Source organism: Mercenaria mercenaria, chromosome 7 (genome assembly GCF_021730395.1).
Source record: "Mercenaria mercenaria strain notata chromosome 7, MADL_Memer_1, whole genome shotgun sequence".
NCBI classification, from domain to species: Eukaryota; Metazoa; Mollusca; class Bivalvia; order Venerida; family Veneridae; genus Mercenaria; species Mercenaria mercenaria.
Window position 1 is genome coordinate 63620602 of NC_069367.1, and position 16577 is coordinate 63637178.

Here is a 16577-nt window from a genome sequence, read left to right on the forward strand (position 1 = left end):
TATAAACATTGCTGAATTTTCATAATCAGTCACCTGCGCTTTTTGGATATTTTATAAATATGAATGTACGAACACAATACACAGTTGTACCAGCATTACATTTTTATATCTTAGCAATAATGTGGATCTTTTCAACCAGTGTAAAGACCACCAAATAACAACAATTGGGCAAACAAAAACACACATTTCCGTCAAAGTGACAATAGCGTAACATCACACTGATCTTACATCACACAGTGTGTTCCTGCTGTTGACACTGATTACTGAGAAACAACAAGAGTTTTTTTCAGCCAGCATACATTTGACTGACATTCTGAGTGTCTGTGAAGACTTATTCTAGATTACTTAGGATAAGTGGATAAGTGGGATAGGTATCATGCAAACATAACTCTTTGTAAAATTGAAGATTATAATATGAGCCGTGCCATGGGAAAACCAACATAGTGGCTTTGCGACCAGCATGGATCCAGACCAGCCTGCGCATCCGCGCAGTCTGGTCAGGATCCATGCTGTTTGCTAACAGTTTCTCCAATTCCAATAGGCTTTAAAAGCGAACAGCATGGAGCCTGACCAGACTGCGCGGATGCGCAGGCTGGTCTGGATCCATGCTGGTCGCAAACCCACTATGTTGGTTTTCTCATGGCACGGCTCATATATGCCCACAAGTACTTAAATGATCTGAGGTATTTCTACCCAACAGAAATCAATGTATAGTTCTTGAGGCTGACTATTCCAATCAGGTACCTTTATTATCTAGTGGTCCACAAGGCTCTGTCCTTGGTCCTCTGCACTTTCTTATTTATATAAACAGTCTTCCATCTTCTGTCAGGAAAGACTGAGTTGATGCTTACATAAACACAAACAATTAAATTCCAGTCTGGATCTAAGGGGGTTGGGATGCAGATATACATCAGATTGCAAGAAATACACTTCAGATTTTAATATTTTCTTGTGGAGGCCCCATACCAACGCCTGCCTGAAGGGAAAACCCCTCCTCACTTGCCCTTTCACAGCTTGTATTTGTACACCTTACAGAAAATCCTGGCTATGCCTTTACATCAAGAATAAGACCAGAAAATATTTTCTTTATCTTTCCTTTGTCTTCATTGCAAAAGATACTAACACACCCTTATATTTTCTTATTTTATCACTTCTGCTGATTTTAGACCCATCAGCATTTCAGAATTCAGATTCACATTATTGATAATTATAGCCTATAGCACACATTGTAGTTCATCAGGATGTTTCTAGTATTCCAACTTTTAACACCATGAGTTGTCTTCAGACAGTCTCCTGCCACAAGTTGTGGTAACATGAGGAACAATGACTGAAAGAGCAATTTCTTGCTGTTGCCACTGCTTTAGGGGTTACGGATGTCTGAATATGCGATATTCATTGGACATAAAGCTATCATGACTTTGGCATAAATGGGTGTTGTTGCTTAACCAGTACTCTGCTAAATTTCTTTAATGAACTTGTCCATCTTTCAATTTGGACAGTACCATTAACATTAACCAAAAAATACAGACTGCATGGCGAACAGTGCAGGTTATGTATCCGTGCAGTCTGATCATGATTTACACTGGTTGCAAAGGCAGAATCACTTGCCACCAGCAGGCTAAGAGTTAAACTGTTTTTATTTGGTGTTATTTGTTACATAAAATATTAGAAAAGGATAGGTGACCAGTTATAAAATTGTAGTAGTGTTTATATACAGAGGTTTCATTAACAGAGTTTATACTTTAGTTTTGAAATACTGCTTGGCAATACGCTTTTACTGGAAATGCTGTTTGATTAATTGTATTTTTTTCTCTCTTTTAGCAGGACTGTGCAAATTCCTTGCTGCTTAAATGCTTGTTGGGTCTTAAATTAACTTTATACTTCTTTGTGTTTACTTTAGCTATACGAAGGATTCTTTTGAATAAGGTAAAAATGAGAAGTGAGTCACTGGAAATCTTGAAGTTATGTGTCTGCTTGACTGTAAGTCAACCTGCAATAGTATGATCATCCACCCATTTCCATCAGTGCTTGCTGTCTGAAAACTAGTCTAAGACTTAAGAATGACAAATGTCTAATTTCCTATAACTTTGTATGCTTTAAATCTGTACTGTTGAAATGAACCTTTACCCTGCTAAATTTCTATAATGGACTGGTCCATCATTGAGTTTGGGCAATACCATTTATTATTTGAAGGGGTGTTCACTGAAAATTTACTGACTGAATAGTGAACAGTGCAGACCAGATGTGCAGGCTGATCTTGGTCTGCACTGGTTGCAAAGGCAGAACCACTTGTTGGCAGCAGGCTAAAGGTTAATTAAGTACAGTATGATGAGATATTCAGTATGTTTAGATGAACAAAGCAAAAAGGAAATTAAGTATTTTCATTCAAAGCAGTAGTATAGACTGCAAGCAAGCAAATAGTAGCATACTTTGTTCATTTGCATCTGATCATGAGAGGTAATGGTAAGTGCAGCTTGTCAAAAGCCCTCTAGCACTAACATAATGAGCCGTGCCCACTACCCACTATGCTGGTTTTCTCGTGGCACTGCTCATATGTTGAACTCTATTATATTATTATTACATTGAAAAGACTCTGTGATCCCAATGGACAAGACTGAGTCAAACACAATTACAAGTGTTAAAATTTCTGACTTACAAAAATTATGTATAATGGACTGTAATATTTGTGTGTGCTTACCAAACAGAAATATATTATTCCTATCTGGAAAATGTGAACTGTATTTGTACCACAGTGATAAGGATGAGCCATAGATTTCAGGTGAATTTGTTAGGTGTCTTACTGACTGCTAGAATATTCTGTTAGTCTCTAAGGCATTTTGTATTATTGAAGCTGAATGAAGTACCAATATAAACATGGTTTTAGTGCATTTACCAGTGATTTGCTTCTCGTAGATTATGGGTGACTGCAGAAAAGAAAGGGAAAATGTTGCAGATGTTACTGATAGATATTGCATATATTTAATTCTTTTTCAAATATTTTACACAACTGTTTCAATACTGTATACTTCTTTTACATTGAAATGCATGTACATTACTTGTTTGAGGAGTGGTGAAGACAAGAAAATGAGAAATTTATGATATTATTGTGATATTATGAGACTTACAAAATAGTGGTATTTCTGGTCTAAAAAGCAGCCAGTAAATCAGTAATGTGTGTGTTATCCCTCACACCAGCAGATGGATATATATTTTCAGATATTCCTCACTTGTCTGTCCATCTGTTCTTCTGCCATCTTGTTTTTATCATGGAAAGGTTTATCACAGAGCTCATATTTGGTGTGAATTCACTCACTGCTGCCTTTTCTTTGAATTTTGTGGGAACTGGGATACTAGTAGTTTGATCCGAGTTATTGCTGACGATCTGTCTAAAATGTGTTTTTGTTTACATGTCTTTCATTGTCATTGTTTACATGTCTTTCATAGTTTCTATTCTTCCCCAACATTTATGTAGGGGGCAAATAGCGTTGCTGCTGTCCGTACATGCATATGTCCTGAAATATTGTGTGTCCATCTGTCCATCCGTTTGTTAGTTTGTTCGTTCGTCACAATGTTAACTTTTTGCATGAAGGCACTTTACTCGCGAACCACTGCACCCAGGACCTTTAAACTTCACGTGCTGATAGTACTTATTGAGTACGACACCTACTGACTTTGGGGTCACCAGGTCAAAGGTCAAGGTCACAGGGGCCAATGTTAACTTTTTGCATGAAGCCTCTTTAATCGCGAACCACTGCATCCAGGACCTTCAAACTTCACGTGCTGATAGTACTTATTCAGTACACGACCCTTACTGACTTTGGGGTCACCAGGTCAAAAGTCAAGGTCACAGGGGCCAATGTTAACTTCTTGCATGAAGGCACTTTACTCGCGAACCAATGCACCCAGGACCTTCAAACTTCATATGCTGATAGTACTTATTGAGTATACGACCCCTACTGACTTTGGGGTCTCCAGGTCAAAGGTCAAGGTCACACGGTCCAATGTTAACTTTTTGCATGAAGGCACTTTACTCATGAACCACTGCACCCAGGATCTTTAAACTTCACATACTGATAGTACTTATTGAGTACACAAGCGCTACTGACTTTAGGGTCACCAGGTCAAAGGTCAAAGCGCTGCCTGGGCATTTGTCACCATTAGTGGCAGCTCTTGTTTCTGTGATTATTTTTACCGTAGTTATGGCCCTTTAATAGTTTTGCTATTAAGAATATATAGAAAAATCTTGTATTCAATTCCTTATACACTTTTTGAAGGTGCCCAGACGCACAACCTTATCTGAATACAATTTGCTTCAAACTTCTGGTCGAACATCCTTCATGTGAAGATGGTCTTTAACAAGAAACTTTGCTATTTAGAGGATGGCATAGTATGTGTGGGCATCCTCATCCAATCGACACAATTCTAGTTATTGATTGTTAACCCCCAAGGAAATGATGTCAAAGAAATTAAAAAAAATATATGCAACTACAGTCATGTGAGATTCACAGCTGGTCAGAATGTTCATGACTGTTTTGAATTTGGGAGTCATTAAGTGGGAATAACTTTCAGCATTGCTAATACTATTAAGTAGCAGTTTAAATGAGTTTTTGGCTTGAAAAAATTCTCATATGTTAATTGAATGTTTGGTCTAGTAGAGTAGATACCTAGAGAATGCATGCTTGGATATTACATTTCATATGAAATTGAATGTTAGTATTTTTAAAATGGAAAAAGAAAGTTATTGTGGTAAAAGAATATAAACTAATAAAAAGGTTAGGTAATACATCGATGTCAACATTGCTGGTACATGTAAGTGGATGTAAATATAACTACATTACATGGGTAAAAGTGATAAGTACAGAAGTAGAACTCTTACCTAAGAGGAAGGTTCTCTTTAAACTGTTGTTATACGTCGGTGAGTAATAATTTGGTGTGTGTACACAAAATTGACATTGCAATGAAGGCTGGCCATACAGATCAAACATCCTGGACCAGTTAATACATCATCGTTTACAGTTAGAAATTTTATACGTAGAAATTTGCTTATAGCCGTTTTTTGTTAACATACTCAAAATTTAGGATATTGCCCTATTAACTTAAAACTGCAGAGCAACATTTAAGCAGTGATGGCAGGTATAAAATGAGAGTACTGCAGATAGAATATTTGAGCTGCACCATAAGAAAACAAACATAGTGGGTTTGCGACCAGCATGGGTCCAGACCAGCCTGTGCATCCGCACAATCTGGTCAGGATCCATGCTGTTCACTTTCAAACCCTATTGCAATTAGAGAGCTGTTAGCGAACAGTATGCATCTGGTCAGGATCCATGCTTCGCTTTCAAATCCTATTGCAATTAGAGAAACTGTTAGCAAACAGTATGGATCCTGACCAGACTGCGCAGATGCGCAGGCTGGTCTGGATCCATGCTGATCACAAATGCACTATGTTGGTTTTCTCATGGTGTGGCGCATTTTGGTGTTTTTAAATGTCCATAGCTTTGGTGAATACAGGAAAGGCAACATTATGTAAACAGGATTTCAGAATCAGAGCTAAAGTGGTATTGTGTTGTTATTTAAAATTACTCCTTTAATTATATCGAATATGTCAGAACTTAATTGCCTCAGTGTGAAAATTTAATTTGTGTGTCAATAGAAAAAATGCACTTATATTTGATATGTTTTGTTACCTCTGTGATTTATCGAAATCCCTTATTATGCATGATTATACATGTATTTAGTGTTACTGATTTCAGCTAAACAAAACTGAATGCATGAAAATGACCTTTAACCACCATGTTTGATAAAGAAGGAAAGGAGCGTGACAAATCCTTGTACTACTTTCAAGTTCATCCGATTCTGGAGTGTAGTTATATACATATTTTTTCAGGAATTCAGTTTTAGCAAAATCTAAAACGTATATTGAATTTGATTTAGAACAGGAAACGAGGGAAAGACAGATATACTATCAATTTCACTAAATCCTCAGGAAAGTTGACGATATCGCAGATAAATATCCTTGAGGACCTAGATAATCACAACATAGGTAATTGTGACAGGATAAAGTTTACTAACTTGTGTGTTATCACTGGGGACTCTGTCCATATCTGTTTCGGGAAATCCTGTAATAATTGGTCAACACATGTCTCATTTTCATACAGGCTGTTCAATTCAAGTTTTTTTTTACGTAATACAGGTCTTTTTTAAAAAAAATGTGTACTCTGCAATTGTTGAGCTTCCCCAAGAGTTAGTGTTCACATGTAAACATGGTGCTATGGTAATTACTTTATCAGGGTTGTATCACGGCAACATAATAGAAACTTACTGAACAGGATTTCCCAAAACAGCACTCTGTTGTTGTACACAGTGTGTTAAATGACATAGCTCTAAGGTCTATTTATATTGTTTTAACTGCCTATAATTTATTTATACAAATAACCACTGGCTTAGATATACTTTCTTGACTTGCATGCTTTTAGAGTGTAGATGCTTTTACTATTTTATAACACATTTTGTGATTAACCTTAACACTCCTTATATTGTTTTGATTTGTTCTTGAATGTAGTGAATTATTAATTTTGATATAGCATTTTGTGATTTACTTTGGTATTTTAAATCTCTTGATTCTTTAAGGTAAGGATTTGTACGGGTAGCTTAAATGTTTTAACATAAAGGGTGAAGGTTGCATGATATTTCTGGCTTTAATTTAAAATGGTCATATACTACTAGAGAAATAGCCACATCACACTTTATTTGGTTAACCCAATTTTACAGTTAAGTAATTTTTAAAATAACCCAAAATTAACATGACAGGTAAGAGAGGTCAGGTAAGAGGGGTCTCTGTGGCCAAGTAGTTAAGGTGATCCCGTACCTCTCTCTGCTGTTAAATTGAGATCTCTATAGGGTGTAGAATTCTTTCATGTGATATTGCCATGCAGCTGGCTTACTGAATGTCAGTGATTTTATCTTAGTGGCTACTCATGCCTGAAATAATGCCTGGATGGTCAAATGACGGTAAGTCACCATAATTATGACCTATAATTGTGGTGAACTGACTTATAAAAGAACAATTCCAACTAAAAGCAGTATTAACCATTTAGGAAGATGTGACAGTTCAGCAGATAGATATAAAACCATTTGTTATTTATATGGATGAACACATCTATCATTCCTACAAAGATCTGTCAGTAAGTAAAATGTTAGTATATTCTGCAGTAGTAATCCACTCATTAACCTTTACTCAGCAGAATTTCTAAAATGGACTTGTCTATCATTCAACTTGTGCAATGCCATTTACTATTAGAAGGAATGCTCACTGAAAATTTACTGACTTAATAGCGAACAGTGCTGGCCCCGTGTTCACAAAGCGTTTTCAGTCTCAGCTGAGTTTGATAATGAAACTTTATTTGTCATTTATATCAAAATAGTATGTTTAAAACTTAATTTTATACTCAAAATTATTTTCAAGTGGCTATTTAGTATTGGTGGTCTGTCTCAGATGGAATTTAACCTTGAAGTTTTAGCAAAATTGATATTAAAATATCAAACTCAAACTCAGCTGAGATCGAAAAATGTTTTGTGAACACGGGGCCAGACCATCCATGCAGGCTGGTTTTGGTCTGCACTGGTCGCAAAGACAGAACCACTTGTTGCCAGCAGGCTAAAGGTTGAATAAATGTACTTAAATGGAACTGCTCAGCTGCAATATTTTCCTAAGTGATTAGTGCACCAAAGTTCCTCTTTTGTGTTTGATATAGATGCTATCACTAAACACGTAGATTTTTTGAGTTTTTTGTACTATTTTGTCTTGCCACTGTAAAATAAGTTGTTGGCATTAAAGTGTGTCTGCACATCCAGGTGTTGGCATGTCCAGAAATATTCACTCATTATTTGGTTCAGTAGGTTTCCTTACATATAACAACATTTGAGCCGTGCCATGGGAAAACCAACATAGTGGGTATGCGACCAGCATGGATCCAGACCAGCCTGCGCATCCGCGCAGTCTGGTCAGGATCCATGCTGTTCGCTAATAGTTTCTCCAATTCCAATAGGCTTTAAAAGCGAACAGCATGGAGCCTGACCAGACTGCGCGGATGCGCAGGCTGGTCTGGATCCATGCTGGTCGCATACCCACTATGTTGGTTTTCTCATGGCGCGGCTCATTTATTTTGTTTTTTGTTAGCTTTATTGTTTGTAATTTTTTATCTAGATATAACACAAAGAGTATCATACAATTATATAGATATTATTGACCTTGAAAAATGATTTTGTAGGCTTGTGTAAAAGTTGATGTACAGAGATAAAATAGAAATAACACAGTTCCCTGTAAGTAGTAAAGGTTTGGAGGTGTTCTTTTTGTGTGAGGTGCTTTCTTACTAGTGAATTCAAGGTATTGCGATCATAATGTGTCCATCAGTCTGTGTGTCCAATATTAGCTTCCTTATTGCCCACATATCAATACATTTTTGACCTGTAATAAGATTTATCTGAAAATTTGTGTTTAAGTTTCAACTGTGATGGTAAAATATATATAGATAGTTATCATATTCATATATGTTGTTAAATTCAATGAAATCTCAATGAAAATGACTGTTCTGGCAAAAAGTATGTACATGACAGGTGAATGTTTGCATTTACAAAAGTAATGTAATTTAAGCTTGTGTATCTAGCATTCAAGTTTTGAAAGTGCTGTTTATCTTTTTGCAAATGGCCAGTACTTTCTTTCTGTATTTTTCTTTCAAAATTATTTATAAATAAAGATTTTATTGTTTCAACTGATAGAATTTACTAGATATTTGATCAAGTAAACTACTAATGAATATCTAAATATTCAGGTGAGCGATTAAAGTCACCTCTTCATGTATAGATATTAACTTTGTGTTATTATGCACTTACGGGTGATCACATTTTGAAATTGGAAACTTATGTTTTGTGTTAGTTTGTCTGTAACAAAATCAAGACAAAGATTATCATGAAATGGATATCAGTCGATCAATTATTTTAACTGTATCTCTAGAACATGTATGCTTGAAGTTATTTTTATCACAGCTAATAGAATTTAAAAGACTATTAATGGACAAATAAAATATATTTTCTGAATTTTAAGTGCAATGCAAATTTAATGTAGGTAGAAGGACAAAGACACAGAAATTGTTAATGTATTTATTTGTTTGTCTGCAGTTTTACTTTTTGTTTTATCTCTAGACTGGATATTATTTGCATCAAATGTTACTTGCACCATAGGTGGCGAAAAAGCAGTTTTGGTGGATTGTACAGTAGCCATCTTCATCAGGGTCTCATTAAAGTTTGTTGGAAAAGTTCTGCTTAACTGCCATTAGGGGCTACAAGGGTTTAAAATAGAAACACATTTAAACAAGTACTTCTAGTGATCTCCTGGGTTGCTGCTTGTCAAATGATCTGAGTATCCTTAGTCGGACCTTTCTTTATATTTATATGGGGCTACTCACTATACTTGGTTGAAAAAATCCTTTGATGGACTTTTTTCAAGTATGATCACATGGTTCTATCTGACTGTGCTTGTGAGACATTAGAGCTTGGCTTGGAATTTAGATACCGTATTTTCCCGAATTAAGGCCCCCCCCTCTAATTAACGCCCCCCCCCCCCCACCCATTTTGGAGGGGGGAAAAGTCAACAAGAACGGGAAAAAATCACCTACCTCATTTTTATAAGTACACATAATAAGTAATTTACTAAAGTCCAATGTATTAAAAATTAAACACACTTTTAAACAGTCCATGTACCATAAGTCCAAAACATTTGCACTAAGTACGGTACGTAACAGAAAATTAAACGGTAAATACATTTTTGATTTGTTTTTACACCACTCGCGCACACGCTTCCTGCTGACTTTAAACAAACTTGCAGCAATGTGTTTACGATATACCCTTTTCTTCGGCAGTTTTAAGAACTTTTAATTTAAAAGCAGGCACAGCAGCGTGTCAAACCATTGACATTGTGTATTGCGCTATTAGCTACCCGCATGTTCTAAGGAAAATGTTATCGGAGTACACAGCTGTTTGGGTCATGACGTAATGTGTAGTGTCGCGAGCGTGTCAAAAAGCCAGACATGGAATACACGAGGTACCGTATTTAAATGCATAAAAGACACACTGCATTAAATTGGATGCCAAATAATTACGATTTAGGGGGATTAAACATCTCAGAAACACTTTACAGCAAGTTTGAACGATGTTTTTAAGTTTTGTAAAAATTTTCATTTTTTTATTTTTTTACCTCAAATAAACGCCCCCTCTTTGGAAAATGTAACGCCCCCGGGGGCGTTAATACGGGAAAATACGGTAACAGTTTTGAATATTATCCAGTCTACTATTAAACTATTTGACTAGTATTTAGGTTACTATTTTAAAAATATTTGAACAAATTGTTTGCTAGTTAATGATTGCAAGTTTTCGCAAAAGTAATTCAAACAAAAATTGGACATATTTTAAGTAGATTTAATTCTCCTTTAAATTAGAGACAGAGCAAACATAGTGTCACTCGATAAGCATTTCATGTTCTATTTATACGGAGAGCTTTGCTTATTTAGTAGGAAAAGGAATATATCTCCATACAGGTGACTGTCTTTGCTTTCACCAGCACAGCAATAAGCATTTTGTTTACACCCCCATGATGTAGTACCCGATTTTGTACTTTTCACTGATATATTTATTGCATCTACATCAGCTTGTGCATAAATTATAGTAATTATAGTAATTGTTATACCCCCAGATACAAAGGATATGGGGGCTTTATTTCATGCATGACTGTCCATTGGTCTGTCCGTATTGGTGCCCGTTTGATGTATTCTTGGAAGATTTTTTTGTAAAACGTGCATCAGTTGTTAACCTCATCAAGACGATATGCGTAGCACACAGTCCAGGATACTAGGTCCAGTGTCAAGGTCACTTGGAAGTCAAAATTCAAATAGCTAAACTTCATGCACACTAACTCTTGGAACTTTTTCATTAAGCTAGCAACAAATATTAACCTGATCAAGGTGACAGTCAGAACACACATCCCAGGTTACTGGGACTAAGGCCAAGGTCACATTTGGAGGTTAAAGATCATGATCACAAGATTTTGCTGTCCCAGTATCAAAGTGGCATCTGGGGTATTAGTCACCTTTTGTGATAGCTCTAGTTTGTATGTGTTATAAGAAACTATTGGAAAAAAACTGGTATTTTAATATAAATGGTATATCGAAAGTTGATTCCCATTAAAAACATAGCTGTATTAAAATGTAGGTCCATGCTTTGTATGCCTATGAAATTTGTTTTAATATACTGAACAAAAACAAAACATATTCTAAATATTTTGGGGTGGGTCACCTGTAGATCTACAACATAAATTTTTTGCAGTGTATTTATAAGTTAATTCACTGTTGATAGCATTTGTTGTTTTATTGCATATACATTTATGAATAATTAGGATTATAATAAATAAGTTACCTTGAATTGAGTATTTGCTACAATTAGCAGAATTCTGTAGGAGTGCTACTTGTATATCACCATGATATATCATCATGACAATTAATTTAACTCGACAGATTGTACATATCTCACTTTTCATACACACTTCCAATAGGAGCCCCTGTAAGGAGTGTATCCGATGTTTGATTTATGTTAATGGATTGGGTTCAATATTTCCCAATTACATGACAGTTTTAAAGTAGTTTCAGTGACAAAACTCATTAAGTATAAATTATTTGATGGATTTTAGCAGTTTCTGGTCTAGAATGTCCTATAATCAGTCTTATTCCAATTTGGGTCTTAATTGTTTTATGAGCAATTTCGAGTGACATTTTTTCTTACACACTTGGCACAGTAAATAGATAAGCATATTCAAGACTGCAGGCATTATACATGTAATTCTGTTGTTTAGTTGTGTTTATTTTTTGTTTGGCTTCATTGTTCATGTTGTCAGTACAAATGTAGTTAAGTATTTTAACTAAGTTGTAACTAATTCCTTTTCAGCTCAACTGATAATGAAATGCTCATTAATGAGCTACTTATAAGCCTTTCATCCATAGTTGTCCTATCACGCATCAACAATTTTTTACAGTTAAAACATTGACAATATCATTTTTATAGTGTTTTAATGTTTTATTTTACATGTGCTCTCTGTTTTCCTTAATGCCATTAACATGCTATTGTAATGGTCCAAAACAGAAATCCAGACTTAACAAAAAGCCAAACTCTTGTTTGCGTAACAAGGTAACAAGTAGCCTTATTAAATAAGAAAATTATTTCATTTGACTATAAATAAGATGCTCTGTATCCACATGAACACCAAGTCATAGGAAAGTTTAGCTTTTCCAGATTGGATATTCCTCTCATTTTTATTTTGGGCTCATGGCTTAATGTAGTTATGTTAATGGAAGAATTTCAAAGATAATGTTGGTAAATATTTACAGCTATTTCAAAAAAATTATTGCTAGTCACAAAATTCAAGAATATTAGCAAAAATAAAACAGCACCTAGAGGTGTATCCAGTTTACAGTATTTCATTGTTGTCCTGTAATCAGTGAAGTTTGTTTTCTCTTGCAGATGGAGTGCGACTCTAGTCTCATACCACTACGTCAACTATCCTACGAGGAGACAAGGAAATTTATCTTCCCCTATGTTACACCAAAATCTAGTCTCCAAAATATACACAGCAATCAAAATAGGCCAAAGTTGATACAACCAAAGTTTACTGGCCGCTCACAGAAACGAAAACATGTTCTTTGATATTAGAATATGATTAAAGAATTACATTTGATATTAATAGTTAATCAGGCACAGAAAAAAATAATTTGTTTCTCAAACCCATCAGTTGGATTATTTTCCCAGTTACTCAATATTTTCATATGTGTATAACGTCCATATATGTTCAGAGAATAAACATTTTTTAGTAAAATATAGCTTCTAAAAGAATGTCAAGTCAGTAAGTGAATTAAGCTTATCCAGCTGCCCTAGTTGTACAAGTTTGCACAATTTTAAAGTCTAGACATTAATTTTAGAAATATTTTGTTATTTTCAACAATTTATTTTTTTTCATTTGAGTCAGTGTTTAGCATCTTGAAAATTGCTATTAGTATGTATTAATATTTTTTGAAAGCTGAACTTAATGTAACGGAAAAGATGCTTTGAGAAACACATTATTCGTAAAATTTTGCCAATATGATTATGCATGTAACATTTGAATAAGCAGATTTACTTAGCTAGTTCAATGTAATCAGACAGAAATTGTGGTTTTACTCTGTCTTGCCTTAAACATCTAACTCAGGGTGCCTTTGTTTTCTTGTGTTATGTGTTGTTCAAAAGTATATATACCAAATGTTAAATGAATGCTTAGTCCTACTGAAATCCATCCTGATATGATATTGTCTACTAGACCTAGTATTTTGTAGGGGTTTTCAGGGTACTGGATGTTTCTTTGTTTAAAGATGCTTAATCAGATTTTAGTCAAGAAAAAACATTTTTTTGATAAAGGAATTATACAAATATAAGACCTATGGTATTATACATACTGTTGTAGGAATGGCATTGGCAACTTTATATTTAGCTGCAAAGTATTAGAAGTGCAAGTTCGAATAAATATTATTACCTCCCTTTGCCTGTCTTGGTAAGGCAACCAAGATAGATTGGAAATAAAAGAATTACATGACTACATGCAGTTTTAAAACTTGCCTTTTGGTTGAGATTGTTGAAATATCCCGATATCCATCGATGCCAATTTGAAACTAGATGTTATTGAAAAAAAAAACATCAGCTTTTTTGATATTTTTGTATTAAAGGGAGGTAATTACAAAGTTTTATGAAATTCAGTCAAACATGTTTCTTATAGAGTAAAGGATCTTTTTGTTCCCTAAATAGATCACAAACATAATATATGAAATCTGAAAATGTAGAAACAAAGGTTCCTAAAATGTAATTGACTGCCTTTAATTGTTCTTAATCACTTTATTGATGAAGAATTGGTCCACCTTCATGGAAGGAAAAAGTTTCTAAACAGTAAAACTTGGTTGATTTATAAGGTCTTAGAAGAGAAGATAAATGTTGTGGAAATTTAATTACCAACATGGTTTTCTGCAATATTGAAAGAAATGATAACTTGTAAACTTGGAACAGCTTAAATTTACTAGATTATGATAACACACTTGATTGTACTTTATAGATGTGCCAACAGGCACATAGTCATACAAGATAGATCATATTTCTTGATATATTGAAGATTAAGTCAGGTTTATAATGCTGTGTATATTATGTGGTCTAGTCAGAATTTGTCCAAAGGTGTACATTAATTTTTAAGATATTATGTTATTTTTATGCCCCCGAAGGGAGGCATATAGTTTTTGAACCGTCTGTCGGTCTGTCCGCAATTTTCGTGTCCGGTCCATATCTTTGTCATCCATGGATGGATTTTCAAATAACTTGGCATGAATGTGTACCACAGTAAGACGACGTGTCGCGCACAAGACCCAGGTCTGTAGCTCAAAGGTCAAGGTCACACTTAGACGTTAAAGGTCATATTTCATGATAATGCATTGATGGGCGTGTCCGGTCCATATCTTTGTCATTCATGCATGGATTTTAAAATTATTGGGCATGAGTGTGTACCACAGTAAGACAATGTGTCGCGCGCAAGACCCAGGTCCGTAGCTCAAAAGTCAAGGTCACACTTAGACGTTAAAGGTCATATTTCATGATAGTGCAATGATGGGCATGTCCGGTCCATATCTTTGTCATTCATGCATGGATTTTAAAATAACTACGCATGAATGTGTGGCACAGTAAGAATACATGTCGCGCGCAAGACCCAGGTCCGTAGGTCAAAGGTCCTAAACTCTAACATCGGCCATAACTATTCATTCAAAGTGCCATCGGCGGCATGTGTCATCCTATGGAGACAGCTCTTGTTTGTGTTAATTCCTCCATTGTTTTAGGAAAATTGTTGTTTTTGTATATACAGGATCTCTCAGGCTTTTACAATATCCTTGCATCAGTACTAAATAATTGTTATTGTTTTCCTTTGGTAGCAATGGTTAGGACATACTCTATGTATATATGTCATTTGAGTAGAGTTACTTAGCTTTATTTAGGGATATGTAATCAGAATCAGACAGAGCTTTTTGAAATGCAAAATGAAAATATTTTAGAATGAAGAGAATGTTTTTTAAAGAATGTCTTACATTTAAGTTGAGAAAGTTAGATTTTTTTGTTCAAGGTTATCCATTTCTTTAATTTTGCATATCCCTGTTACATTATGAAGGGTGTAAGGAAGGTTTGTTCCAGTTAGAAAAGTAAATTAGCATAGCAAAAACATTGAAAGCTTTTCAATTACATTAACCTTTAGCCTGCTGGCGGTGATTGATTTTGCCTTTGCGACCAGTGCAGACCAAGATCAGCCTGCACATCCGTGCAGTCTGATCATGGTCTGCACTGTTCGCTAGTCAGTCAGTAAATTTTCAGTGGAAACCCCTTCAAATAAAAAATGGTATTGCCCAAATTGAATTATGGACCAGTCCATTTTAGAAATTTAGCAGGCTAAAGGTTAATTGCTCAGATATGTTGACATGTTGCTATTATGGAGATATGATTAGTTTTAGATTGTCCTATCAGAGAAAATACAGATTGTTCTATACACTAGACTAAGAACATTGTAGATCTACAGATCATGGGGTAACGACTTGTGAGTTCAATCTCCAGAGGAGGAGTATGTTCCGTGTCAATTTAACAAAAGACGGTATGTCTGAAGTTTTCTTCATCCTGCAACTCTTGATTCATGTGGGAAAATTGGCAATTACTTGTGAAGAAAGGGTAAGTATTGGTACAGAATCAAGGAACTCTGGTTAATTAAGTTAACAGCTCTTTGCATGTTAGATAGTTGAGATACTTTTAAAAAAATCAGCTACATGCATTTGTTGGTGAAATGTAAACAAACAAACAAAATAAGAGTGTGCAGTACTCATAGTTATTCATTATTTAACAGAATAAAATTACATTATATATTCATGATGCATATTCATATCTTAGTTACACCTATAGTTGAAATAATGTTTGATCTACTTTTACATATCAGTCAGATTTTTTTTGTCGTCTTTGACTGGAAATGGACTAGGGAAATAAATGCAAGATTTTCTATAATATTGACAAAACCAAAATACGCGGAGTGTTCCTGTGTTAAATACTGAGAAAATGTGGCTGTTGTTACGATAGAAAATTGTCTATTGTTTAATTTGCATAGTACCCATTTACCTAACTATGTTTTATGTGAGAAAAACAATTGAAAAGGGATATTGGTTGACCTTTGGGCAGCGTTGTTCACGGTAATATACCTAAGGGTAGGACAGAAAATGTACAATGGCATTTTTTTAGAACAAACATTCTTTACACCCTTTAGTTTTTGTATTCAGTTGATTTTAATTCATGTTTTACCTCATTGATTGTTATTGAGCCGTGCCATGAGAAAACCAACATAGTGGGTTTGCGACCAGCATGGATCCAGACCAGCCTGCCCATCCGCGCAGTCTGGTCAGGCTCCATGCTGTTCGCTTTTAAAGCCTATTGGAATTGGA

General features: G+C 35.0%; 1 protein-coding gene across 8 annotated transcripts in view; it reads left to right on the top strand.

Annotated features, from left to right (window-relative positions):
- Nucleotides 1-16374, top strand: part of LOC123554046 (phospholipid-transporting ATPase IF-like) — a 70529-nt gene extending 54155 nt beyond the window's left edge. The window contains exons 29-31 of one of the 8 annotated variants that reach the window (XR_008371772.1): nucleotides 5940-6043; nucleotides 8271-8322; nucleotides 12565-12637. Coding sequence is in view for 3 of the 8 variants with exons in the window: in XM_045343906.2 (XP_045199841.2) it covers nucleotides 12565-12747 (183 nt within the window). In the remaining 5 variants the exon portion in view is untranslated. Of the gene's footprint in view, nucleotides 1-5934; nucleotides 6044-8270; nucleotides 8323-12564 lie in introns of those variants that run through there. The other 7 variants (XM_053548544.1, XR_008371771.1, XM_053548543.1 and 4 more) reach the window with 7 other exon arrangements.
- The last annotated feature ends 203 nt before the right edge of the window (nucleotides 16375-16577 follow it).